This window comes from Tympanuchus pallidicinctus, unplaced genomic scaffold, assembly GCF_026119805.1.
Source record: "Tympanuchus pallidicinctus isolate F22 unplaced genomic scaffold, pur_lepc_1.0 scaffold18, whole genome shotgun sequence".
Lineage (NCBI taxonomy): Eukaryota > Metazoa > Chordata > Aves > Galliformes > Phasianidae > Tympanuchus > Tympanuchus pallidicinctus.
This window is the reverse complement of record NW_026294699.1, coordinates 2909867-2936051: the sequence shown is the minus strand read 5'-3', so window position 1 is coordinate 2936051 and position 26185 is coordinate 2909867. Positions and strand designations below refer to the sequence as shown.

General features: G+C 55.8%; 3 protein-coding genes across 9 annotated transcripts in view; 1 reads left to right on the top strand and 2 right to left on the bottom strand.

Annotated features, from left to right (window-relative positions):
* The first annotated feature begins 129 nt into the window (after positions 1–129).
* On the top strand, positions 130–16807 carry NAA60 (N-alpha-acetyltransferase 60, NatF catalytic subunit). Of its 2 annotated transcripts, none has more exons than XM_052680078.1 (6): positions 130–282; positions 8075–8190; positions 8998–9127; positions 10408–10504; positions 12442–13747; positions 14154–16807. In XM_052680078.1, exons 2-5 carry the CDS (start codon positions 8081–8083, stop codon positions 12789–12791), a joined length of 687 nt encoding a protein of 228 aa, XP_052536038.1. In that variant the 5' UTR covers positions 130–282; positions 8075–8080; the 3' UTR covers positions 12792–13747; positions 14154–16807. The 2 variants fall into 2 exon arrangements, with proteins under 2 accessions (XP_052536038.1, XP_052536039.1); XM_052680079.1 differs by lacking the exon at positions 130–282 and adding an exon at positions 3750–3905.
* A 760-nt stretch (positions 16808–17567) lies between these two features.
* Positions 17568–20075, bottom strand: NUDT16L1 (nudix hydrolase 16 like 1). 2 transcript variants are annotated; one of them, XM_052680076.1, is made up of 3 exons: positions 19798–20073; positions 19384–19644; positions 17568–18612 (listed from the first exon to the last, which is right to left on the bottom strand). In XM_052680076.1, the coding sequence occupies exons 1-3, from the start codon at positions 20032–20034 to the stop codon at positions 18148–18150; spliced, it is 963 nt and encodes a 320-aa protein (XP_052536036.1). In that variant the 5' UTR covers positions 20035–20073; the 3' UTR covers positions 17568–18147. The 2 variants fall into 2 exon arrangements, with proteins under 2 accessions (XP_052536036.1, XP_052536037.1); XM_052680077.1 differs by lacking the exon at positions 19384–19644 and having other exon boundaries at positions 19798–20075.
* Positions 20076–20485: 410 nt separating this feature from the next.
* MGRN1 (mahogunin ring finger 1) overlaps positions 20486–26185 on the bottom strand; it is a 47937-nt gene continuing 42237 nt past the window's right edge. For 3 of the 5 annotated variants that reach the window (XM_052679709.1, XM_052679708.1, XM_052679710.1), the window contains 5 exons: positions 24712–24935; positions 23399–23522; positions 22866–22911; positions 22027–22134; positions 20486–20883 (listed from right to left, as the gene is read on the bottom strand). In XM_052679709.1, the coding sequence (XP_052535669.1) occupies positions 20771–20883; positions 22027–22134; positions 22866–22911; positions 23399–23522; positions 24712–24935 (615 nt within the window). In that variant the 3' untranslated portion in view covers positions 20486–20770. Of the gene's footprint in view, positions 20884–21296; positions 21342–22026; positions 22135–22865; positions 22912–23398; positions 23523–24711; positions 24936–26185 lie in introns of all 5 variants that reach the window. The other 2 variants (XM_052679711.1, XM_052679712.1) reach the window with 1 other exon arrangement.

Here is a 26185-nt window from a genome sequence, read left to right as displayed (position 1 = left end):
CGGCTGCCCGGAAGGGGGCGTGGCCTCAACTCGCGCCCCCCATTTGCGCATGCGTCGCTTGTGCTGGTCACGTGAGACAAGCAGCCAATGGGGAGTCGCGTTGTTGCGCGGTGCCTAAGGCAGGAAGGAAGGGCTCGCCCGCCCGCTCGCCCGCCGGTGTCCGCCGTGGCTCCGGCTCTTCGCCTGGCCTCGCCGCTACGGCATGCGCTGAGCGCCCGCACCGCCCCGTCTGCTGCGCGCCCGGCGCCCGCCGGCACTGCCCGGCACCGCCGCCCCTTCCAGGTGAGCTGGGGGTGTTGCTGCTGCGGGCGCGTTCCGGTGGAAGGAGCAGGCCGGAGCTCTCGGTTAACTGGAGCCCTGTGGTGTGAGCGGCTCGAGAAGGGCTGAGGGAGCTGCAGTTGTTCAGCCTGGAGAAGGCTCTGGTGAGACCTCAGCGTAGCCATCCTGTGCCTAAAGGGAGCTTAGAAGTGGGAGAGGGAGCGGGCATATAGCTATAGGACAGAGGGGAACGGCTTTAAACTGAGCGAGAGGAGATTCGGGTGAGATGTGAGGAGGAAACCCTTCACTCTGAGGGCGCTGAGGTGCTGCCCAGTGCTGGGGGTGCCCCATCCGTGGAGGGGCATCCTGGGCAGCTTGAGCTGGTGTGGGCAGCCAGCCTATGACAGGGCTGGAGCTGGGGGCTGTGAGGTCCCTTCCAACCCAACCATTCTGTGAACTGCTGCAGTTATGCCTATGGAGTTGTGTCGTTTGAGCTTTTAAAGGGAAAAGGTGAACTCTGGCTAAAAGAACTGCTGCTGTGCTCTGTAGCTGGGCGTGGAAGTGCTACTAAAGAAAGGCATTTCCTGGTTCAGCTGAGGTCAGGTGGTTCTCTGGCTGTGCTTCCAGCCTGTTCCCCTGCTGGACTAGTTCTAGGCTCACTTTAGGGGGCTCAGCCACCAGCATGCAGCTCTGCAGCATAACCAGGGCCTTGCAGCTCCATCCTTCACAGCAGTGCTTTGCTTGGGTGGACACTGGGGGTCCCAGCAGCACCACGTCCTGCTACCTGGCAGCTCACATACCACCCTGCTGCCACTTAACAGGTTGCACTGAGACAGCTCAGCCTCTGTGCCCTGCCCTGTGCAAGCGTTGTGCCTGTCTGAATGTGCCTGTGCCTTCAGCACAAAGCATGCAATACCTTGATGTACTGTGTAAGCAGACAAGCAGTTGCGTGGATTTGAAGGATGTGTCATGAGGTTTTTAATTGCAGCTGATTAAGCTGAGCCTTAAACGCTGTCCCAATGATGTCAGCAGCATTTCCTGCCCCTGGCAGTGGCACAGGTGTAGTTGATGTTGGGAGAAGCACTTGGCTGCCTGGTTCTTCAGTGCCCGTCCTGCCCTGTACGGTGGGGCCTGATACATGTGCTATCCTTGTGGCTGAAGTAAATTCTCCATTTCTGCCTGCCAGACCCAAATGTTGAAGGCATTGCTGCTCTCTGCATGCTGTCAGTGCTGCTGTGACCAGCACTACTGGTGACAGAGCACTTGCTTGTCCAGCTGCTGCTCTGCTTTGCAGGACAGCTGCTGGCTGCACAGATACCCCAAGGCCCTTTGATAGTGAGGTATCTGGGCAATGCAGGTGAAATTGAAGTGTGGGTGAAATCGTTTGAATGCTGGCTTAGCATTGGGGTTTGCTGTGTCCAGCACGTCTGAGCCCTCAAATGATTGCAGTTGCCATGTGTTCAAGTGTTTCATTCTGCTGCTGAACTGATCAGTCTGCTCTGCTGTGTTTTGCTTTGTGCTGCTTCAGCACCTTCACACTGGCAGTTTGTGCCAGGCACATGGGTGAGCTGTTGAGAACTGCAGGAGTGTACCTCGATGTCCGACCTTCTATGTCAGATGCACTAAAAGTTTGTGGCACACAGAGGACTTGCTGGCTCAGACACGATGCGTGTTGTGTTTATCTTGCTCATCTCTGCTTATCCTGACGACTGTCAGAATCCTGGTTTGCTGCTGAGCAGCCAACTGATGTTCTCAGGGAACTGTGCAAGCATGGATTTTTCCCTCGTGGTTAATGCGAATTGGCAACCTTTGCCTGTTTCTAGCTGGCATTCCTTATTTGTCTACCGACATGCAGGCACTGCCTTCCAGTGTGTTGGTCTTTTGTGTGCTGGTCTTTTGGCTGTGAACGTGTTCCATGACTGTGAACAGCTTTGGATTTTGCTACCCTGAAAATCTGTGCCTTATCCCAGAGTTCTGTAGGCAAACTTCGGTGCGTATCGGTTAATCTGTTCTTCCCTCCAGTTGTCATGGATGTGCTGAACAGATTACACCTGGGTGCCTTTCCCTTAAGAGCTCATGCTGGATTTTATTTCCTGTCATTTATTCCATTTAATCTGTCAGAGGCTCTCCCTTTCACCTCTGTGACTTTTTTCCTCTTTAAAAGCCTTTATGGGATGCTTGTGGTGCATTTTGGGAGTGAAGCTGATGGCTCTCTCCTAGCATTCTATAACCAGTGTGTGCAATATCTGCACTCACAAGCTGACACTGGAGGTGCCTCGTACCCACCTGGAGCTGACTGAGCTGTGGCAGGCAGTGCAGCCGCATTCCTGCTTTGTTCCCTGTGCTGACTGACAAGCTGTTCAGCGAGAGCTCCGCCTTCCCTCAGCGCTCCTCTTTAAACACTCATGTCTTCAGTGTGGGGCACTGCAAAAAGACCCACAGCTTTACGCCTTGCTCTGCTTCCCCCTCTCCTAGCAGGAAGGCTGCAGCTGGTTGGTTTCCCAACGTTAGTTTGTAAGTCAGTTTGGAATTCCTTGGTTTAAACTTCTTGCTGTGGGTGCCAGAATCTATTTTGAATGCTACAAGCTTGCAGCAGAGCCAGTGGTGTGCTGAACCAAGGGTGGGCGTCTCGTGCTGGAAAACGCCACTGAGAAAGGAAGAGGAAAGCAGCCTCATTGGTGCACATTATAAGTACAGATCTTGGAGAGCAGCGAGCCTGGGAGCCTTCTGCCAGCTGGGGAAGGGAATATATTGTCAGTTGTTTTCAGTAGCCTCTGGAGGTTGCTGCTGGTGCCTTTGTGATGGAGCGCATGCTGTGCCTGAGTTGAGACGGCTCGGTAGCGAGGACAGCGCCTCGTGATGGAGATGGGCTTGGAATTCCCTCTCCCAGCCTTTGCACTGTGCTGATTTCTGTCTCTTTGAGTCACTGCATGCATCTTGTGTGCAGCTGTTTGTTCTAATTCTGGGATGGCAGCGGGCCTGCATGCAGATGAGCTGCCCGGGGTTCCTGGTTCTGGGAGGAGCAGCCGTGCTGGATGCCTGCCGTGCTCAGTGCTCACGTGGTGCTGCCTTCCTCCGTCACCTCCTGCTGCTGAACGTGCCTCTGCTGGGACCCTCAGCCTTCAGCTCCTGCAGTGCTGCTGTCACAAGGCAGATTTTCTCTTCTGTGTGTCAACAAGAGGAGCTTTAACAACAGAACCCTCTTAGCAATTCTTACTCACCCGGAGGAGTGGCAGGAGGAAGCTGAGCATTCTGCAGTGTGCTCTGGGGATGCTTTGTGTGGCAACAGCCTGCGTGAAATCACGGCTCCTGTGATGCATCCAGAGCTGTAGGGGGAAAGAACAGCCCTGAGAGCCTCTCATGGTTGCCAGGTTAGCATGAGTGTGAGTGAGCAGAGGACAGGGATGCACTTGTGGATGGATTTCTCTGACAGTGAGTGTTCTGATCTCAGATGTAACTGCTGTTTGTTCTACAGGTACAGGTGATTTTGTCTTCTTGCTGAGTATCCTTTTGGGATCTGTTTCACACTGTGATCCTCCCTGGCAGAACTGCTGCAATTCCAAGAGTTTGGCTTTTGGACTTCAGTCCCTTGGCGAGTGAACTGCAGCCTGGGCACAGTGAAAGCAAAGTGCAGAGCCAGGAACAAGGTGCCAGTTTCCTAGTGATGTCTGCAGAGTGTAGGTGCTGAGGCAGGTCTGGCTGAGCAGCATGGGGTGAGCCTGGAGGAGGGGCCTGGCCCACCATTCAGTGAGGTTACGTGGGAAGGCAGGAGCTCAGCAGCTTTTCAAATCCAGTTGCAGTTTTATTATATTAAATAAAAGGAGCACAGTAACAGGGGTATCTGTGTGGGACATTCCCTGCGAGACCAGTAACCTAAAAATGCAGCGTGCTTAAAGTGAAATGCAGAACGGAACTCTTTACTCCTTGCTTGGAATAAGGCCCTTGGCTGTTTCACATCAAAAGGTTTCATGTGAATCTGATCCCCAGCACTGGGTGCTGTGAGGTGGAGGCACAGAGCTGTGCAGTCCCGCAGTGCTCGCAGTGCTCAGTGCTGTGCTGCTGCCCTGTGTTTGGAGCAGCTCTTCGCCTTCCCTCCAGGCTTTGTCTCGTCCTCTTTATTTGCAAGTGGGACAGAATGTCGGATGTGAATAAAAACTTGTCTTTCTCCCCTGGGAATCTCATCTTGTGGGGGTTGTCCTTGTGGCCACGTGGGGATTTGTTGCTGTGTTGGGAGCAGCCCCACATGGGAACCCAGCTCTGCAGTGCTGTGCCTGCACATCTTCCAGGCTGCCAGCTGCCCTGCTTGTGCCCAGCACACGCTCTGCTCCTGTAAGTGAGGCGCAGCTGCTGCACACGCGTTGGTCCCTGAAGCAGGGCTGTGATCTGGCAGAGCCAGTGCACTCCTTGTTGAGTATCTGTGTGTGATTCCAGTTGGTGTTTGTTTAACTTCAGTCTTAGTTTGTCTTGGGTTTATTCTGCCAGGGAACTGGGTGGTTTTATTTCTGATCGACAGCATTTGTGTCTGATGAGCTGCTTTGGATGGCAGTGGAAATCCAAACAAGAATTTGGGTAAGTGGCATTGTAAGGTTGTTCATTCTTCAAATCCAGCTGATGTTTGCAGGATGCACAGAGCAGAAGCATTGTTAGGGCATGTCTAATGCACTAAAAAAGGGAAGCCTTGTTGGATTGCTTGGCCAGGCTGTGTGGAAGGCATAGAATTGCCTGAAGGGTTTTTTAAAGCCCTCACACAGTTTCTCACTGAATTCTAGTGTCTGCTTTGTCTTGCATTTGAACATCTTAGATGTAGAGTGTTGGTTCAGGGTGGTTAGCTAAATTTCTCTGGGAATAGAACATTATGTAGAGCTTCTCATCTTATTTCTTATATGCAAGAGCTCTAGAAAGGAAGGAGAATTTCCTGCTCCGGAGAGAAGTTTGAGCTGAGGTTTCTTTGCTGTGAATCACCTCATTCAAGGAAAGAACATGTCTTATGAGCTGCTGGCTCAGCTAAGCTCCAAGCAAGGCATGCACAGTAGGAGCTGGGGGTGCTGGTGGCAGCAGTGCACAGCCTGGGTGCCAAATATGATGGGTTAGTTTGCAGCAGGTTCCTCTGCAGCCAGCCCATACACAGAAAGCCAAAACTGCTTCCTTCCACCTGGGGCTTTCATGTAATGTTGTGCTGAGTTTATCTCAGTGAAGCGAGGCACGAGGCTGTGGATGCTCAGAGCCTTCGTGCTTTCATGTCATTTTCTTGAAATTCATTTGTATGTTAAAGATCTGCAGTTTTTAGGTAGGAAATGGACTTGAAACTGGCTTTTTTTCCTTTGTACTTCTGATCTGCTGTTCTGAAAAAAAAAAAAACCAACCCAACAACCAACCAGGCTGACTGTGAAAGTGATGCACAAAGCAGAGCTTCCCTTGGCACAGTCACGTCCTGTCAGCTCTTACATCAGTACTTGGCCAGCAAATGCAGATGAGATGTTATTTTCTCTGAAGTGTTTTGCTGCTCTAATTGTGCTGCTGTGATCTCAAGCTCTCCCTAACGGGCAGAGGAGAAGCTTAGAATTCACTTTGGTAGCAGCTGTGACGGCTGTACTGCAGATCTACGTTGATGTGCACTGTGTGAGTTAATTTCTGCCTTGTACTGTCAGGTGCTTGGTTATAACCTCCCTTTTCTGTGGGTTAGGGCAGCGTGAGGCTGCTCTCTGGGCTGCAAGCTTTTGGACGTGCTGGCAAATTGCTCGGATGTTTCAGTCTCATCTGCTCCATATTCAGCTATTGCACTCTTTCCAACAGCATCACGTGCCATTCCAGCCTCCTGCCTGTTTTCCACTTTAACCCTCCCATCTCTGCGTGGTGGGGTTGGGCTTTTGGGAAGGACCTTAGCAAGCTATGGGAGATGGAGGTGGAATTTAGTTTGTCCTGCTTGAAGAAGCCTGGTATGGCTGCCTATGGAGTGGCTTCCTCAGGCTGGGCACCTGCATGTTTGTCTCCTGGTGCTTCAGTGTTCCCTTGGTCTGTTTCTGGCAAAACGAAGTTATCAGGGTGCTGGAACTGACGGCATTTGAGCCCAGCTGCATCCAAAAGCCAGGCTGTGGGAGGACACCTGCTTTGGTGCCCAGCAGATTTTGCATGGTGTTAATGCCCTGTGCTGGTCACCAACCCTGTCCTGCGTGTGCAGGAGTGCTCCTGTGTCCGGTGTAGGCAGGCTGTGGGTTTTGGCACAGGTTGTTACTTCCTCAGAAACCATTTTCTGGACATGTCCTTCTTATTAGCTGTCTCTGTGTGTGATCTGGCCTGCGTATTTTTCCCCTGTTGGCAGTAGTTCATGAATATTTCAGTTTGTAATTGTTAAGCAGGTGTTCTTCTTTCCTGCAGGTACCCATGCAGCCTTTTCCAGCTTCTTGAGGGCTGTGTGCAAGCCAAACCAAGCTTCACGTGTAGCCACAGTGCTCGGCTTGCACCCAGCTGCAGCCCAGAGAGCCTGGGGCTGAGGCAGCGATTGCAGCCAGTTGGTGCTTCTGCAAGCAGTGAGGCAAAGAAAAATAATTACAGAGCACTGTCACAGCTGATAATCAGCTTATGGGTGAGGATTTGGAGTTCCTCTGCCTTTAGTCTAAGTGGTGCCACTCCATCACTGCCACTTGAGTGCGGTTTATCTTGTCTCTTCACTTCTCCCTGCAAACCTGGGGGAAGAATTTTCATCAAGTGCTGCTGCAAACTGCAGTTGCCCTCCGTTCTCCCTGATTTCATAGAGATAGACCTACCAGGTAACACATAGTGCTTGCCTGGCTCTTAGAGAGTGTAATGATTGCTGAACATGAGCTGATCCTCACAGCACGGCCCCCGTGCTGCTGGCTGAGTGCTCCGGGGCGCCCCAAAACCTGACTGTGTCCCAACTCTTTCTTTCATCCCTAATTTACTGACGCTGAGAGGATTTGATAGTGGTTGACTGAGAAGAGGCATTGACTTACAGGGTCATCAAAACTTCTCAAGAGTGAGAAGATCTGTAGTAAGAAGAGCAATGCTGCTGCTGAGCTCAAGGGTGAAGTTGCGGTGCGTTGGGCTGTCACTGCAGGGCTGGCAGGCCCAGATTCGGACCCCCCAAAATGTCACACCTGTCTTAGCTGTCAAAGTAGTTTTAAAACCAGTGAGACTGCAGATATTGTGTGGGGTTTTTTTAGGTGCTTGTTGTTTTGAAACTAACATTTGGAGTGATTGTGAAAGCAGCTCAGTAAGTGTGCAGCCACGGTCCGGTGAAATAGCTGCAGTTCTTCCTGGGTGCTTCTGCAGAGAGGAGCAGGTGAGCAAAGGAAGCTGGCTCACCGGCCTGGGAGCGTGGAGCTGGGGCTGGACCTGCTGTGGCTGGGGGAACAGCAGGGAAAGGCACTGCAGGAGAATTGGTGTTGTGTGGTTGTGTGTGTGTGAGAGCAGATCAGACTCAGGTCGTTGCTGTGTGGACCCTGTGTGCCTTTTTGCTGTGTTTTACAGGGTGTGTTATGATGGAATTCTTACACTGCTCAAACGGCTGCAGCCCCCTGTGCTGAAATCTGCTCATCTCAAGTCTCTGAATTTAAAAGCAAGGGTGCTGGAGAGCTGAGCAGCCCCTTCAGCAGCAGGCAGTGCCCAAGTGCTGCAGTTTGCAGCTTCTCTTCAAGCATTTCAAACCCCCCAGCTACATCAGCGCTCCTCCCAGCTTGGTGCAAACTGACTGAGGGTGCACTCAGCTGGAAGAACAACTCCCTGCACACCAAGAGCTGCCCTAGCACAGACACCTGCCTGTGTTCCATCCTTCCTGATGTGCTTTCTTGTCTTGCAGGTGTGAATGACAGAGGAGGTGCCTCCGACCGCGCTCACCGACGTGAACCTGCGTCTGCTGTGCCACGATGACATAGATGCAGTGAAGCAGCTCTGTGGTGACTGGTTCCCAATAGAGTACGTTGCTGTGTGGATATGGGTGGTGGCACCAAGCCTGTGCTCTGAGCTGCAGCCCTGGGCTGGTGCTGAGCAGGCAGCAGTGCTGAAGCTCCTGTGCACCCCGGTGCTGCTGGTGGCGGTGGTGGCCTGCTGCCACGAGTCCTGGTGTCAGCTGGAAGGCTGTGCATGCGTGGTTATTGGCAGAAGGGTGGGCTTTGCAATCAGTGGTGCTTCCTGCAAAACACTGGAGGAGATGGGGAAGAGAGGGCGATGGGCACCCTCTGCAATAGGCTTTTGTTGAGGCCAAACCTCTGGGTAGAGGAAGCTTGTGCAGAACTCTTGTCTGAGGCCTCACAGTTTTGTGTTGGGTTTGGGTTTTTTTCATTAAAAATATTCCTGCTTCTCCACTCTCTTAGCATAAAAGCTTTTGTATAAGTCTTTTCTGTAGCTCTGCTTTGAGCACCAGCTCAGTTCCCCACGTGGTAAATGCTTGTGTCTGCACAAGCACAGGACTGTCTGAAACTTTCTGTCTGAAACTACAGCTTCGGGTTTTAAAACTTTTAATCTTTTTTTTCCCTTTGAGAGGGTTTATAGAGGATGTTAGCAGGCTGTAATTAAGATCACGAGCAACAAACCAGCAAAAGCATTTGTGGAGTTTAGAATTTGTATCTCTGCTTAAGGTAGGAGGCGTGCTGAATTCTCTTGAACCTGAATAAGTGTATGCTGGCTTCCCTGTGGTGGCATGGAGCAGGGAGGGCACCTGGAGGCTGCTCACGTGGTATTTTGATGTACATTAGTACAAAATAATATCTTTCTTCCTTCCAGGTACCCTGACTCATGGTACCGAGATATCACCTCCAACAAGAAGTTCTTTTCCCTCGCAGCCACGTACAGAGGCTCCATCGTGGGAATGATAGTGGCAGAGATCAAGAGCAGAACAAAGGTGCATAAAGAGGTAGGAAACCTGTGCTTCAGTTTGAGAAGCTCTGCCCCTTGCTTGGTGAGCTGGGATGGAGCTGCTTGGGGGCTCTTTCCCAACTGCACTCAGAAGCTGTCCTGAACTGATTGTGAAGAGCCAGGAATGTGCTGCTTTCCAGCTAACGGAGCCTGAGGGATGGGGTGTGTTTGGACAGTGGTCTGTCACAGAAAGTCCCTTTCTGCTGGGGTTGGGCAGCTGTGCTCTGATAGCAAACTCGCTTCCTGACTGCAAAGAGCTGCAAAGAGAAATCAGGTAATGCTGCTGTGGTCTCCAAACCCCTTGGGCTCTGTTGCCTGGCTGTTCTCAGTGTGCCTGAGAAGTTCGTGCAGCCAAAGGACAGCAAAACTACTCCTCTCTTACACAAGCTGTGCACTTCCTTAGCTGTGCCAGGTGAGTCACTGCTGCGAGCTGCCTTCCTGAACAACCTCAGTGTCCTTCATTTCACAGTCACTTCTTGAGCACAAAGCAGAGGCCACCAACCTGCAGGAAGGTCAGGCCTCGGGGTGACAGAGCTCAGAGGCCTGGAGGGAAGCACAGTGTGCTCAGAAAGGGGAAGGAGAGGTGGCTGCTGAAGAGGGTGAGACAGGAGACCCCAGGGTGGTGTAGGGAGGGCAACGTAGGAAAGCAGATTAAAAACAAAGTGGTGGAAACGTGGTGGGCTTAAAGGCCATCAGCACTGTGATGGTGTGGAGCAGTCAGCAACTCCTGCAGGAGCCAGGTGCTCGAAGTGGCACTGGGCTCTTCACTCTAGCTGACTTCACCCCAGAGCTGGTCGAAGTCAAACGGAGTCTTCAGCAGCTACCAAAAGGCTCTTGTTCTAAACACTGAAAGCCAGGGCTTATCCAGACTCTGTCCCAGACAGCTGGGCCTATAGAGCATGTTCCTTGTCCTCTCCAGCTGATACAAAGCCCTGAGCAGGCAATCAAGTCTGTTGCTGCTAAGCTACGGTCTGATCCAGGCCCTGGTGTGTGACTCGGCCTTGGCGGTGTGAATCCTTCTTGGTTTAGAGTGCAGATACATTGTGTCCTTAGGCCTGCAAACCATGTATATAGTAAAGAAACATTGTGGTTTGTGTTCTGTGGCTGGAAAGGCCAAGCAAACGTGGGAGTTCACCCAGGGGACAGCACTCCTTTCATCTTTCTCCACTGATCAGCGAAGATTCCTGCTTTGTTTTCATGTGTTCTGGTACAAGATTCTTGCTTTCTCCTCTGCCTTGCCAGGTACCTGACTAAATACCTTGTCCTATCTCTACTCAGGATGGAGACATCCTAGCTTCCAATTTTCCTTTGGACACTCAAGTTGCTTACATACTCAGTCTTGGTGTGGTGAAGGAGTTCAGGAAGCACGGGATTGGTGAGTTGCTAAATGACAATTCTGTGGGCATCTGTGGGCACGGGTCAGAAAGCTGCACCACTTCACTCCAGTTTCCTTTTGAGAAAACCTTCTCTGTGATTGATCCCAGCACTTGCAGAGATGCTCTCACATCCACTTTGTGCTGCTCGTGTGGCTTTAAACTTACAGCTTAAACCAACAGAAGTGTTTAGAGAAAGCTGAAGGAAATTGGAAGAGGAGTGTAACTCAGACCTGATTTAACATGTCACGTCCATGTGAGCTCTGAATCCCTGCTGCAACACACAGCAGTTTTGCAGCCAATTGGGAATCTTGCAGCCAGAAGGGCTCGTCTCTGTTTGGAGCAGGAAGTTGTCATCACTAAGTGCCCTTCTGGTGCAATTTCAAGCATGATCTGCATCTTTGATCTGCCAAAGGAAGGAGGTCAGGTTTGGCAGCATGACTCACTGTTGCATATCTGGAGCCTCTTCAGTGGATACAGCTGTGGGCTGTATCTCCCTTCCCCCTTCCTTTAGAAAGGTAAGAGTTGGTAGGATGTGTCAAGACCTCAGTGGGAGGCTGTAATTAAACCTTACGTTGAAATGCTACTTTAGATAGATTATCTGTGCAAAGAATAAAGTGCTCACACAGAGCAGTGCTCAGATAAGTTAGTAAAGGGGCATTCTGTAAAACTGGGGCTGTTTGAGGGTCCCTTCAGTTTCCAAATCACCGTTCTTTTCAGCTCCATGTTGCTGGACTTTCCTCCTTACAGCATCAGCATTTCCTGTACCCATTAAATCCAGGCAGCGTGTCCAAACCTTTGCACTGTACCTGCAGCAGAAGAACCTTAAGGAGCTGCTGCTGCTTTTTCTGAGAGCTTTCCAAGAGTTTTTCTACTCATGTTTGAAGCTGCAGTCTTACATGTAGGAGGTTTTTCACTGCGAGTACATTTTAAAAGCACTGGAGCTGTGATTTCTGCTGGCAGGCATTAGAAGCTTTTCGTTTCTGGTTCTCTGTTCTTCTCAAACCAGAATGCACTTGCCTTACCGTGAGCTGTGAGTGGCATATCTGATAACAAAATTAAACTGCTCTCCCGTTGAGGTTTCTGTGTCTTTTTGTGCTTGGCTGATAACAAATTCCTGCTGAGTCTGAAGTAACGTAGTGTCGGCGCTGCTGGCTTCTGCTGTGAAATCCTGCGGGCCCTGCAGGAGCCCAGCTGTGCCCTGAGGATTGTGAAAGAGCCCGTTTCATCTCAGTGCTTGGATTAGCCTTTAGGCTGTTGTTAGTGCTGGATGGAGTTAGTCCTGCAGCTTCTGCTGGCTCCTTCCCACGCTGAGGTGGCTTGGATGAGCCTCCAGGTCCTGTGTGCTGGGGCTCTGTGTCCTCTGTGCCCTTCTCTGGTTTCCCTGCTGCTCTCCTTTCCTCGTGGCTGAGCAGATACAGGCTGAGTGAGACAACGACTTGCCCTTCTCCTAAGAAGGGAGCTTAAATCCTACCAGCTCTTTTCTTTCAATTTCCTATACTCGGTGCAATGATCTGCTTGTCAAATCCTGTTGTCTCTGCTCTTTTGAATGCCTATAAAGTCAGTGAGCAGATGGAAGCGATACCGCTGCAGGTGACTCAGTGGCCTTATGCAAAGCTGGGTGCTGTGTGGTGGGGATGGGTGCTGCTGGCACAGTTCCTTTGTGGTTGCTGAGCCAGAAGGGTTTGTCTTTATCACTCTGTTCTGTGAAACCAGGCTCAGAGGTGAGACGAGGTTTCCATTAAAACCCTGCAGTGCTGCCCTGTTGAATGTCCTCATGGCGCCCTGGGGAGCGGGGGGATCTGATCTCTTACACGTGTGCAGCAGTTGCTGCTTGGCTGCTGGCTGCCAGAGATCTCAGCCAGGAGCCCTGCAGAGCTGTGCTGGCCCTGAGGGACGCAGCTGCACTGCCTGATTCTGCTCTTCTTTCTTTCTACAGGTTCGCTCCTGCTTGAAAGTTTAAAAGACCATATATCAACGACTGCCCAGGATCACTGCAAAGCCATCTACCTGCACGTCCTCACCACTAACAACACAGCAATAAACTTCTATGAGAACAGAGACTTTAAACAGCACCACTACCTGCCCTATTACTATTCCATAAGAGGGGTCCTCAAAGATGGCTTTACCTACGTCCTGTACATCAACGGTGGGCACCCGCCCTGGACGATCTTATATCCTTTGGGTTCAGCCTGGTGTCCAGCGAGGCACACGGAGCAGGCATCAGCCATGGCTGGGCCTAAAGATGGCAAGCCAGCCGAGTGTGACCTGCCTGTGTGTGGGGACTGATGCCTGCTCAGATGGGAGCTTAGTTGATTTCCCTGCAGCCAGAAGGAAGGCAGTGTTAGACAGGTTCAGATCCACTTGTGCCCAGACTTCCCCAGCTCTACTGGGAACAGTGAAGGATGGGAAATTGAATTTGAAGCTGAGGCCAGTTTCTGTGGATGCTCGTGTTAAACCAGCATACCAGGCACGCTTTGCCTTGCATGGTGCAGATTTGGCTGGCACTGTGGCAGAAAAGCCCTTGGTCTTGCTTCCTGCCACTGGGCATCCTGTGACCCTGGCCTGGCTGAGGTCTCAATAGGCTGCTCTCAAACTGAATTTGGGAATTTATTGGGTCCTGGTAAAGAGACTTGATCTCTCTCAGGTATAATTATTCCAGATCTCTCCAGGCAGGTGAGTGTATTTCAGCCCCTGCAGGAAGTTGCTGTGGAGTGCTGGAAGCTAGCAGCTGCTTCGGTGGGCTATTTCCCACCCAGGTTGTAGCTGAGCTGGAGTTGTAACAGTAGCTGATGGTTGGCCTAGATGATCTTACAGGTCTTTTTCAACTTGACTGATGCTGCTATTCTGTTTCCAAATCGTCTCATCTTACGGTGCCAGGTGTACCTGCTTGTGACAGAAAGGAGCAGTCATGCAGTGCGAGGAGCTGGTCTGTCTAACGAGCTGAGCAGAGCAGCCCTCGCCGTGTCAGAGGGTCTCTGTGGCAGGTAGCAGTCCATTGAGAACGTCAGGTTAGCTCTGAAGTCAGAGCATCACCGTCGCTGTCCTTAACAGATGGCCACTGACTACCTGCAGCACATCGGATCCACGCTGGCCAGCCTGAGCCCGTGTTCCATCCCCCAGAGGATATACAGACAAGCCCAGAGCCTTCTCTGCAGCCTTCTGCCATGGTCTGGCATTTCTGCCAAGAGTGGCATCGAGTACAGCCGCACGATGTGACCTCAGCGGATGCACACAGCACAAAGGTTGGTGCCTGAGGGCGGGCTCCCTTCTGGCCCTGTCTGGGGAGCTGGGAGTGTGCTGGAGCTGCCTGCCCACCTCCCTGCTGCGCCCGTGTGTGAAGCATCGCCCTGCCCTGGCGTCCAGCTGCCAACCTGCTGGCTTCATGTGAATGGAGTTTGAATTCTCCTCTTGTTTACGTGGGCTCGGAGCTTTAGAGCAGATTAAAACTGTCCCTGCTGCCTCTGGCCCTTTTCCCAGCCGTTAGACCGGCTTTGATGGATGGAGTAACTGAGCCTCCACTTCACTGACACAGTGTCCCAGTCAGGAACCGAGAGCCAGTGTGCACAGGTCTGACTGAAGTCTGTGGAACTTTGAGACCCATTGACAACTGTTTTCTCTAAGACAGCTTCTCTCTTTGTCTTTCCTTAGGGATCGTTCTTCCTTTCATCTCCTGAACCATCTGGCTCTGCACTGATTCCAGTGATGATGGCTCTTGGTCAGTGACCCACCCCCTGGACAAGACTCCTTATTCCACAGACTGACCAAGATTTTGCAGACTTCACCCTGGACGGGCTGTAGCCCTGACTCACCCTGTGGGCTGGAGCCCGTGAGAGCTCCTGGGAGGCCGGGCTGCCAGGGGGCACCGGGCTGAGGGCTTCCATGTCACCAGTCTGTGAGCATGTCACACTGTCCCTGCCACTTCCCTCGCCTCTGGATGGTTTGCTTGGATGTGATGGGGAGGGGTTCAGTTGCTGCTTCCACGCCACAGCTGCTGAAAGCAGTGTGAGTGAGGTGCACTGACTGTGAGTGAGCAGTGAGCACCCTGGGAGGAGTGGAGCTGCATGGCTGCGTCCTGCCTCGCTAGGGAATCCAGGCAGGGCATCTGCCCCAGGTGAGAGTCTGCCCCAGCCCTTCGGAGGAGGGGGTGTAAAAAGTACCTGATCCAGGATGCACCAAGTAGAAGGCAGGGGATGAAATTGCTATTTCATAGTGAAATATATATTATACTGTATAGATCTTTCTGCCTCTTTCCAAGCTGGAACAGAGCAGGGGAGGGCCTGGAGCTGTGGGACCACTGTGGTAGGCAGAGCCCTTCCCCTCCCAGCACGCATCCTCCCTTGGCACTGGGGCTGCAAGCTTGCAGGATCTTTAGGGCAGAGTGCTGCACGCAGATCACTACAGCTCTTTGTTGCAGAGAAGCCCCCCAGCTGCTTGCTGGGTGCTCCAGGCCACGTTGCCACGGGGCTTCAGTGTAGCTGCCCTCCCTGCAGCCCCGGGGCCGGGCTCAGGGGCTGTGTTCCCCAGCACCAAGTAGCCATGCTGCTGGGAGAGCCCCGAGGCTCCTGTGTGCTGCAGCTGGGCCGGGTCCCTCCGTGATCCCTGCCCCTGGAAGCGAGTGCTTTGCTCCTAGGCTGAGAGTCTGCAGCTCCGTCAGCACCAGTGCTGGAGGTGTGGGGAGCACCGTGTCCCCACTGCGTCCTCTGCCCTGGTGAAGGCTTCCCATACTCGGCGCTGTGCTCCTCCTTCCACTCTTGTGCCCCTCTTGGAAGTGAGGCTTAAGTGAAGGGCAGTGTAAGCTGTGCAGGTTCTGGTGTGCAGGGCCAGCTCTGCTGGTGGGTGAGAGCAGGGAGTGGGGATGAGCCATAGTCTGGGTCAGGTTTAGACCTAGAAGGAGCAAACGTGGTAAGAGCTTGCAGCCCTGATACCATACAAAGTCATTTCAGTGTTTGTAAGCCCCTAAGATGAGAATTAAACAATAAAAGGGTGTGGAGGAGAGCTGACTGCATGGTGCTGTGCTGGTTCATGTGAACGGGGCCAGAGTGGCCCAGTGCTGCCTTGGCTCAGAGCTGCTGGCACAGCAGGCAGCACTGGTGCAGCATTTCCCTGCTCTGCACAGCTCTGACTGCGGGAAGGATTTCAGTCCGGCTGATGGTCTGGCAGATACTTTATTTGGGGGAAGCAGAGGCTGTTGGAGGTGCTGCTCGCTTTTCTGGAATGAGAACAGGGCTGCTTGACAGGAGAAAGTGTTTCTGGGAGGAGGATTGCGCCTGCCAGAGTGCAGTGCAGGGAGCTGCAGGGAGAGCCAGGGCTGGCACGCAGTGCTGGCTACGGTGCAGCTGGGGAGGTTCTGGCTGGGCAGGGAGACCATCCCTGGCTGGGGCATGGAAGTAATGCAGTGTGGGCTCTGCCTGTGGCTGTCAGCATTCCCTGCTCGTGGAGCTGCACAGCCCTGCAGCCACAGCCCGGCAGCAAGCGCGTGGTGCAGCTGCATGCAGAGCAGAGCGTGCCAGCACTGCACACGGTGCAGCACAACTGCTCCAGGTTGGTTCCCTGTGAGCATTTCCCCCCCGCTACGCATTCAGGCAGCCCTGGCCAGCACCAGCTCGTTGGCAGTGGCATAAGACCTCCTTTCCTGTGCCCCGAGGGCCTCATGCACGTAAGGCACCGCTGCCCTTTGCCGCAGGGCCGGTGGCTGCGTGTGAGTCCCCCTGCACGGGGCTCCCTGCCCCCACGGCCCCGTGGCTGTGCTCGCAGTGCCGGCTGTGCTTTGGCTTTGCCGAGGTGTGAGCCGGGCAGCTCTGTTACCTGCAGGCTGCTCAGGCTGCTGCCCCTCACCCAGCCTGGCTGCTCCCAGCGGCAGCTGTGGTGCCTGCAGCCCCTCCTCATCACAGCTCTTGCTCCTGGGAGCCCCGAAGCGCTCTGTCACCTTCATTTGTGTAACTGTTTTTTCCTTCAGCTCCGCCACTTCCTACCTGAACATTCCTCTTGGTTTGTATGAGTTTATTTAGCAACCGAAGGTCCTGCTTTTCTATGGCACTTATGTCCTCTAGATCAGAATGAATCTCCATGTTCCTGGCACTGATGTGACGTTTCCCCCCCCATCCTTCTGCACCCCCAACTCCTCAGCTGCTGCCCTTAGGCACATCCCTGGGGGAGCAGAGTGGTCTATGTGCCATCCTCCTGTCACCCCATCCCCTATGGCATCACACCCCCACCTCACAGCCCGTTATTTATTGAAGAGCACCATGCTGCCGCCGTCAGCCTCTCTAAACGTCTTCAATTAAACCAAATCTCTTTTGTGAGTCGTTTGTTCATCACGGTCCTTCCCCCAATGCTGCACTCTGCCACGATGTGTGCAGCAGCCCTGTGCTGGCTGTGGGGTGCTGCCTGCTGGGCACCTCTGGGGCCCTTGTGCAGTGCAGGACAGACACAGGCAGCAAATAGGGAAAGCAACACCCCTGCCTGAGCCCAGTGCCTGGAAGGGGATGGCGGTGGTGGAGGCAGCTCTGCTCTCACCGGCGCTGAGCTGAGGCAGCAGCTGTGCTGCAGTGACCACAGGTTGGGGCACGACTCAGCACCAGGATGGGGATGGAAGGGGGAGGCAGAGCTGCCATGGGGCAGGCAGGGGCTGGAGGTTTTAGCAAATGGTTTCTGCAGCCTGCAGAGCTGTGTGCCACGCGTGGGCCCTGCTGCAGCTGCAGGCTCAGGGCAGCTGGGCCGGGCACTGGCTGCCTGTGGTCTGGCAGCGGCAGCTGTTAGAGAGCAGTGAATGCCCACCACACAGCCGCTGTGGCACCCGTAACTGAGCTGCTGGCATCAACCACGTGCAAGAACTGTCTTGGGGTCACCAAACAGCAAAAGCTTCAGAAGTTTGCAGAGGTGCAGCACCCCAAATCCTGCGGCACCCTGCGCCCTGCAAGCTGTCCTGGCCCGCGGCCAGAGAGGTGCTGTGCTCGCTCCTCTCCAGGCCGAAGGGCCCCTGCAGGGACAGCAGCTCTGCAGCCTTCTGGAACCCCCCAGTGCTGTGCGCTGGCAGTCAAGAAAGATCCCGACTGCAAAGCGTTCAGCAAAGCCATTTATTCCACTTTCCTGCTCCCGCAGACCTCCAGATAGAAACCCACACGAGTAGAGTATGTCCCAGTGCCCCAGAGGGAATTCAGTGCAAGTCACCGCGGGCACCGGCTTTCCAATGGGAGCCCAGCCTCACAGCTGCCAGCAGAGCAGAGCCCTTCTGCCTGCAACGGCCAAGGCGCTTTACCAGCAGCCTTATTCCTCAGCTGTGTCCACTGCAAAACACAGCTGCGTCCAAGTCAACACAGAGCATCTCAAAATAAGAGTTTTGTTCCTTAAAAATGAAACCGGGACCTGAAAGCAGCAGTGTGTCCCTGAAATCAAAGCGTAATTCTAAGGCTTCAGCACCTTCACATAAGCACATGAACTCTCTGCAGGGGGCTGTGCAGATTGATCTGGGAAGCTCGCTAGAGTTTAATGGCCATAAAAATACATAGCTTTCCCCTGCTTCAGACAATTCCAAACCCTCCTGGCTACACAGCGGAATCTCGCAGCCAGCAACTGGTTGGAAAGTTAGAAGAAAGTCTCTAGTCTCCTCACCCACTTTTAATCAATTACAAACACGGTGGCATCACTCCATGGCTTCAGCCACCGGCTGCTCCAGCACAGCGTCTGCCCCGGGCTGCGCCTGCAGCTCCGCCACCACGGCCTCAGCCCCCGGCACGGCCGCCAGATGCTCCAGCACAGCCTGGCTCTCCAGCCCGGCCGCCTGCTGCTCTGCCAGCTCGGCCGCAGCGTGCGCAGCTGCCTGGTTCTCTCCGCTATCTGCGTATTCATTGCCTGCTCTGGCGGCCGCCGCCAGCTCGTTGGCCTGCTTAGCTGCTGCCATGGCCGCGTGGTCGATCGCCGGCTTCTTCGGCTTCTGTGTGGCAGCCACTGCCTCGGCCAGCTTCTCCTCCGGCACCATGTTCAAGATCTTCAGAGCAAAGAGCAGCTGGAATTTGGCAGTTCCAACGAAGGAGTTGGCCAGGAAGTTTGGCAGCCCACCCATGCGATCTTTCTGGGTGTAGAGGGGGACACGGACCATGCCCATCACCTGCAACGGCACGGAGCACAACTCAGCGGAGATCACGGCACCCCCCCCAGACCCCGCACCCCCACCCAGGACCCCCAGCCCACAGCCCCGGTGCTTGGTGCCCCCCCCTACCCCCACCGCAGCCTGCTCTCACCTGCCTCCAGCCCCACTGAAGCCCCTGCTCTGCCTCTCCCCACACCCCCAATTCCCTGCTCTCCCAGTCCCAGCCCCGTTCCCTGGTGAATCCCGCTGCCCGGGCTGCTATGGGCATCCCCGCTTTCCCCTCCCCACTCAGCCCTGCCTGGAGGCACTGCAGCACAGCACCGTATCCTCAGCAGCACCACATCCTCAACAGCACCACAACCCAGGGCCTGCCTCTTCTGCTCCCGCTGGCGCTCACTGTGTGCTCAGAGAGCACCCGAGAGACCCCCCACGCCTCGCTCTGCCCTTAGGGTGGCCGAGCCGCGCAGGAGGAGCCCGTGCCCCTGCTCTGCTTTTGTGCGACCCCCGGAGAGCGAGGAGCAAAGCAAAGCGCCGCCGTGCTGAGGTTCCGCTGCAGGTGTGAGACGGACCCCGCCCACATCCTGATACAGAGCGGCTAAACGGGGCTTTTCCCTACTGAGGCAGCGAGGGGCAGGGCTGGAGCCCGCGGTGCATCCCCGGCTGCGGAGCTCCCGGTGGCCGCCGAGGGCTCCAGGCAACGGCCGGGGCGGCCCAGAGGCTCCGAGGCGGGCGGGAAGGGGAGCTTTGTGTTCCCCGCAGCCGCGCGCGGCCCCTCCCCACGCGCCCCACCTCCAGCCCGTGGTCTCGGGAGTGCACCGCGCTGATCTCGATGGTGTGCAGCTCCTCCAGGGTCAGCTGCCGGGCGTATAAATGCGCCACCACGCGATGCGGCCCGTCCGTCAGGTGCGAGCACAGGTAGTCGGCCTCCGTCAGGCGCACGCAGCCCAGGCCCAGGCCCAGCACCCGGTTCAGACCGTCCTCCAGGGACCAGTACCGGCGGTCCACGAACCCCCCGGGGAAGCCCAGGAGGCCGTCAAAGCGCATCTGCATCTGCAATAGGGGGCGGGGGTTAACGGGCCCGACCCGAAACGCGCCGCCCTGGGCCCCGCGCCCCGACTAGGCCCCGGCCCCATCCCGCGTCCCCTTCTCCCGTCCCCGGCCCCGGTCCCCGTGCCCCGGCCCCGCCTGTCCGTCGCTGCTCACCAGCACGGCGTAGCGCAGCGGGATGCGGCCGAACAGCATGCCCGGGTTGGGCGCGTACAGCATGGCGTGGCACGAGTGGCTCCAGCCCGGGCCCAGCCGCATGGCTTCGTACCGCGTCAGCGGCTTCAGCTCGGGCACGCCGGGCACCCCCAGCGTCGGCAGCGGAGGGAGGGACCCCGCGCCCGCCGGCAACGCTCCTACGGCCGCCATCACTCCCATGGCTCCCATGGCCGCCATCGCCTCGCCGCCCGCCCGCCGGCCCGCTCTGCGCACGCGCGGACGCGCAAACGTCGGAGGGCGGGACCGACGGCCGCCGTCGGCCAATGACGGCCAGTCGTGCGCCGCGCGACCAATCGGAGCCCGGCTCCGCACGCCAATTCCCGCGGCCGTCTCCGGAAGGGGCGGCCAATAGCGACGGCGCCCCTCGGTCCCGTGACCGACGGCCAATAGGGACGCGCGCCACCGCCCGCGCCGCGCGCCATACTAGGTAGCGGCCGCTCGAGGCTCGCCGCGCCGCAGCCCAATGAGATCAAAGCTGGGGGAGGGCGCGCGGCCGCCCCAGCATCCTCCGCGCGGCGTCGCCGAACAGCACGCCGGGAACGAGGCGGGCACGTGCCGCGCCGCAGCCCCGCTCCTCCCCAGGCCCCGCCCCTCCGCCCGCCCCGTCCCGCAGCAGGAGGCCGGAGGCGGGGCTGACCGCGGCCTTTATTCCTACAAACATAGAAACGCGCGGCGCAGCGCCGCCCGGGCACGAAGCAGAACGAAGGCACACGGCGGCGCCGCCCGGCCCCCGCGGCCGGGAAGGGACGGGATGGGGCGCGGCGCTCCCGGGAAACGCGCGGCGCCGTCCCGGCCGGGCGCGGGGCGTACATCGGCGGCGGCGTTCGTCCTCCCGCTCCGTCCGGCCCCTCACGGCCACCGGCGCGGCCCCGTCCCGGGGATCCCGCGGGCACGGCTCTGGGCGCGGGGCCGCTCACGGGAGGCGGTGCTCGTCCTCCAGGTGCAGGCGCGTCTGCTCGAACAGAAGGGGCTGCGTGGGGCTGGCGGAGCCGCGGCCGGGCAGCGTCTGCGTGAAGTCGGACGAACCTGCGGGAGGAGGAGGAGGAGCGCGGTCGGCCGTAGGGTCGCGCGGTCCCGCGGCTGCAGGGCAGGACGTGAGGGCGATGCGCCACCAGCCCTGCGGGAACCCGGCGTGCGTGCGGGGCCGGCGAGACGGCGGGGGGGGCGGGGGGGGCAGCGCCGCAGCTGCAGCGTCGCCGGGCTCCGGGAGTACCGGACCGTGGAGCTCCGGCGCCGAATACATGGGCGTGGAGCCGTGGGGCGGGCAGGGGTGAAGGGCAGCACCGGGCCGGCTGGCACGGATTGCTGGAGGGGGTGGTGGCCCTCAGGGCCGGGATCGGCCCCAGCGGCAAGCGGGGGCACGGCCGTTCTCGCCCACGGCGGTCCCAGGGCTGCTGCTGCCCAACCACGGCGATGAGTAAGAAGAACAGAAGACGTACCAGCTTACTCCTCTATACCAATAGAGCAGGAATCAGGACCCAGTGCTGCCCGAAACAGGAGGGAGGAAGGCAGACAGAGAGGGAAGGAGACATTAGAGAGGTGCTCAGCACAGCCTGCGACTCTAGGGAAGAAAACAGGCTGCAACGAGAACGGTGGGGCCAAGGCCCCGCACTGCACCCCACAGCCGTACTGTCAGCAAGGCGTGTCCCACTGGCCCTTCCCAGACCCGGGGTGGGCTAATTCCCCTCCTTAGGTCAAAGGGCAGTTTGAGGCTGTGTTTGGTGCTGGGAAACAGGAGCAGGGAGGTCAGGGCCCAGGCACTAAGCTCTCACCTCACCCCTTGTTCATTCTGGCCCGTGTGGGCAGCTCCCTGCTGGTACCCTCCTGACAGGGGCAGGAGCCACATGCAAACAGTCCCAGGTGCTGTACCAGTGGCTTAGCCCAGAGAGGAGAAAGGGGGGAAGGACAGAAACAGAAGGGAGGGGGAGGTGGAGAGAGAAAGGGGGAATGTTCCTGCTGTTAGCCCCCCTCGCCCCCAGCAGCCAGCTCTGTGCACTGGAGGGATGCGGAGCCTGTGCTCCAGGTAGATCCTGGCCCCTGGAGCGACATCCAGGCCCCAGAGGAGGTAGGGCTGCAGCACTCTGGAAAGCCAGCAGTGAGGTATGGAGCCCACAGCCTCCCCCTCGGCCACCTCACAGCACAGCACACACCCAGCAGTGCAGCCATTACCTGGCAGGTAGACATCGACCGGAGGGTCTGCGTCCGACTGCGTCAGGCTCCTGTGCTCCCCACAGCCACCATCCTGCAGGACGTCTTCGACAGAGGGAGGGCAGCCACCTGGAAGCAGACAGGAGTGCTGCAGTCAGTGCCAGCCATGAGGAAGAGGCAGCTCACAGTGCTGACAGGCTGCTCTTCATACACAGGCTGATGTTCCCGCATGCACCCAGCGCACCCCTCTCATCCCATCCTCATGCCCTCATGGTGCTGAGTACCACACACCCTCACCATGGCATGGGACACACTGTGCACAGACCTGTCTCAGCAGAACCACAGCAGTACGTGCCATCTGCCCTTCAGCAGTGAGGGCAAACAGCTCGCGGCATGCACAGCTAGAGCCAGTGCTGCCCTGGAAGAAGCTGGATCCATAGCTGGGCAACATGATGCATGGCACCAGGGGCAGCTGCTGCAGGAGGAATCAGGTGTGGGCTCTGAATCCTCACCCACGCTTCAGGATCTGCAGCTTTGCTTATCTGCCCCCAGAGGCTCCCTCAGCCATCCCTGGCAAAGGACTGAATACGGGTAGAGGCAGTGAGGAGGGAAGGAGACCAGCTCTGCTGGTTGGAGCACAGAACTTCAAGCAAAGAGAGACGTCTGGCAAATAAACTGGGGAGATTTGGTGGTTTTGCTCCTCCACTTCCCAGGAAAAACCTTGGCAACTTCCTCTGGTAAAGCATAGCAGCTCAGAGCAATGGATTTCAGGGGCTGCACAGCTCTGAACACGTACGTCCAATCTCTCCTTCACAACACAACACAAGTCTGACAGCCTCCAGGGCTGAGTGCACACTCACTTTTCTGCAGGGATGAGCTGTCCTCCATCTCTTCCCCTGCCACACTCTGTAAGGAGAAACAGCACAAGTTACTTCAGCCTTTCCTGCACTTGTCTCCTCCTCTAACTGTCTCTAACTCCTCTAACATCCAGAGTGATGCCTGAGGCAGGGACTCATTTCAGGGTAGGAGCAAGAAGCCAGTGTTGGTTCTATGGCACCATAGGGTGTTTTACAGGCAACAGCACCAGAAGAGCTCTGCAGACGCTGGACGTACAAGGTTCAGCTTCCCACTCAAACTGTTCAGCCTCCAGGAACACAGAGGGCAAATGTCTGCCCTGATGTGCACTGACTGCAGCTCTCCCACCTCCCAATTCCCAAAGCCCAGTTGGGTGCACAGGCTGCGTCCTGAGGCACGGAGCCCGGTGGGTGACTGGAGGCAGAGCAGACTGTTGACTCTGGGCTCTCTGTTACAGTGGGGAAGCAGTGACCCCTCAGGAGACAGTTTGAGCCCCAGAAGCCCCGCAGGACAGCTCTGGCTCATAGCACTGACTTACTTCTGGGGAGCTCGTCTCCCTCAGGACCAGCTCTCCCCCGCCCAGTGCTGGCTGTGAGTCTGAGTCCTCGGAGAGCTTCTCTTCATCCTCCTCGTGAATTGGGGATGAGGGAGACCGTAGTGTGCTGCAGTAAGAGAAACTGTTTGGTGGTGGCAGTTCCAGCTGTCATCACCCTTCCCCATCCCTCTGCCCAACCCACCTTCTACCAGCAACATAAGATAATTCAGAGCGGGAACTCAAACTATTGAGACAGATTCACCAGAGCTCTAAAGATCAGCTACACGGAGAGTAGCAGCAGCTCTGTGACACAGCCACGAGTCCTTGCTGGCTGCCAGGACGTTCAGTGTACTTTTAGCACAGCTCTGATTTCATGTCCTACCAAAGTGACAAAGCAGCAGTTTCAGTCCCTTTCTTTCACTTCCTTTTCCTTCTTCTCCTCCTGACAGTTTGAGGATCTTTCTCCTCTGTCAGATTTTTGACAAGAGGGTACAGAGCTGTAAGCAAATACAAGTTGTGTGCAGGAAGACACTCATCCTGCACCTCCCAGGGCAGCACCACCTCTACCTCATTCCTCAAATGGTCATTAGCCAAACCAGAACAAGGGTGGAGAAGGCAGTTGGGTCTGGGGGAGCAGAGCCTGTGGGACAGGATGGAAGGGCACAGAATGGGTGATTCCAGCCATGGCCCATTCCGTTGCCTGGGGTGTGCCAAGCCCTGGAGTGGGCTCTGTTTGACAGGCAACGACTTGCTGTTGTTGATGAGGTGGCAAAAACTCACGAGCAGCTGGAACACAGCAAGCAGTGCCCAAACAAACGCAGCACGACCCCGTGTGACTCAGCCTTCTGTACGGCTCAGCGAGGGATGCTCCACAGGACTCACACCTCAACCCATGGCCATCAGAGGAAGCCTCAGAAAACAACTAAAGGATCTCAGCATTTTGTCCTCTGAAATTCAGGTCACTTCTCCATTCTTTTGTTCCCAGGGAACTCTATGGAAAGCTGAAATCCTGCAAGGTTTGAATGTCACGTGCAAGTGGAGGCACTAGCTGCATTGAAAAGGAAGACATTCCCACCCAAAGACTTGGTGAAATTTCCTTACTAAAGATCCTTTGGATGTCAAAGCTAACTCCCAGGAGACATACGCTGGTCTCTTCAGGCTGAACACAGAGGTGGTATCCCAGTTCTCACTGCCTTGAGGACCCGCTGGCCTCCTAACAGCTAGCAGTGATTCAGAGGCACAGCTCCCTTTCAGCCCCAGTACATGGCCACAAGCCCTCAAGGCTTACAAAGGACCCCCTCTGCCCCCATGCTGACCTATCTGGAGACTTGCTCCGCTTGCCCTTCTGGTGGCTGCTCTCCACAGCTCTGTCCATCCCAACCAGCGGTCGGTTTGCAGGGGGCATCCCATCCACCATGCCAGAGTAGTTGATTTCTTCATACAGAGGAGCTGACGGGATGGAGGGCGACACAGAGCGAAGGCCATTCAGAGCTTCCAGCAAGGAAATAGGCTCATAGCCTGGAGGGATGTTGTCAGAGCTCTGTGGGTGAGAAGAGAGGGGCACGTTAAGAAACCCTCATGAGGCTGGAGACATACACAATGCTCAGCTGCAAGCCAGTAAGAACCCCGCCACTGCTTCCACCTGTGTACATGCAGCTGTTTCACAGCACCACCACAGTCACTGAGATAGTCAAAGGAGTGACTCTCTAGATAAGAGCTGGTCCTGCAAAACTACTTGCACTTTTTCCCCTGACTGTGTTCCTCAGCTGCTAATGCAGCTGCACAGTCACCTCTGCTAAAATATTGAAAGGGATCACAGAATCACTGACCCCACAGGTGGGGAGCAAAACTGCACATTTCCATTCCCTCTATAACTCAGTTTAGCTACCAGCCAAAGAGAAGTTTCCAAAGCTACTGAACCAGCAACTCCCAAAATCTTCTTGATCAATAAAGTACTGCAGACTCAAGAGGTAAATGGAGTTTATGCTGTAACCCAGCAATGCCACAGGCAGCCCAGCCCACTGCAAATGAAGAGGCAAGACTACAGAAGCCCAAGCTTAGATTAACTTAATCTGTTCCAGCCTTGCATCCTCAGGGAGGTTGCTGTATGCTGTACCAAAGATAGTGTTGCTGCTGAGCCTGGCCATGATGTCTGTAGCTTCAGTGCTGGACCTCCCAGTCATGCAGCTGCAGACTGAACTCCTCAGGAATCTATTCCATTACAGTCACTAAATCGAGGGTGAGCTGATAGCTGAACTGACTCACCTGTGGTCACAGAAGGAGCTAGATCTGATGGAGGAAGAAAGAATGATTGGCAGCTGGGGTCAAGAATCTAAAAAAATAGCCTCATGACATCAATGACCTTGTGGCCAAGACCACAGATGGGGATTGTGAGATACTCAAATCGATCTGGACCGGGATTGGCTCACAGTTGCTGCTACCTGCACAACAGAGGTTCAGGAGCCACAAGCACAGAGGCATTTCATTTCCATACAGCAGCTCAGAGGTGCTACTGTGTAGACAGTAAGTTCAGGAAAACAAAAGCCATTGGCTCAAGTCTGGGAGACCATTTTCTCCTGCCTGTGAAGAGCAAGGCCTGAGGGCTCAAAGGCTGCTGCTCGCTTTGTTTCACTTGGTGAACGCCCAGGCTGTACAGCACCGCTCAGAGGCTGGAGGAGGATCTCAGCTACTGCCTGCAACATCTTGGCTGAAAGCTTCTGAGGTTTCAGTCTGGAGAGACACTGCCCTCTCCTGGGCCGCGTTCCACAACACCACTCCAGAGCTCCAGCA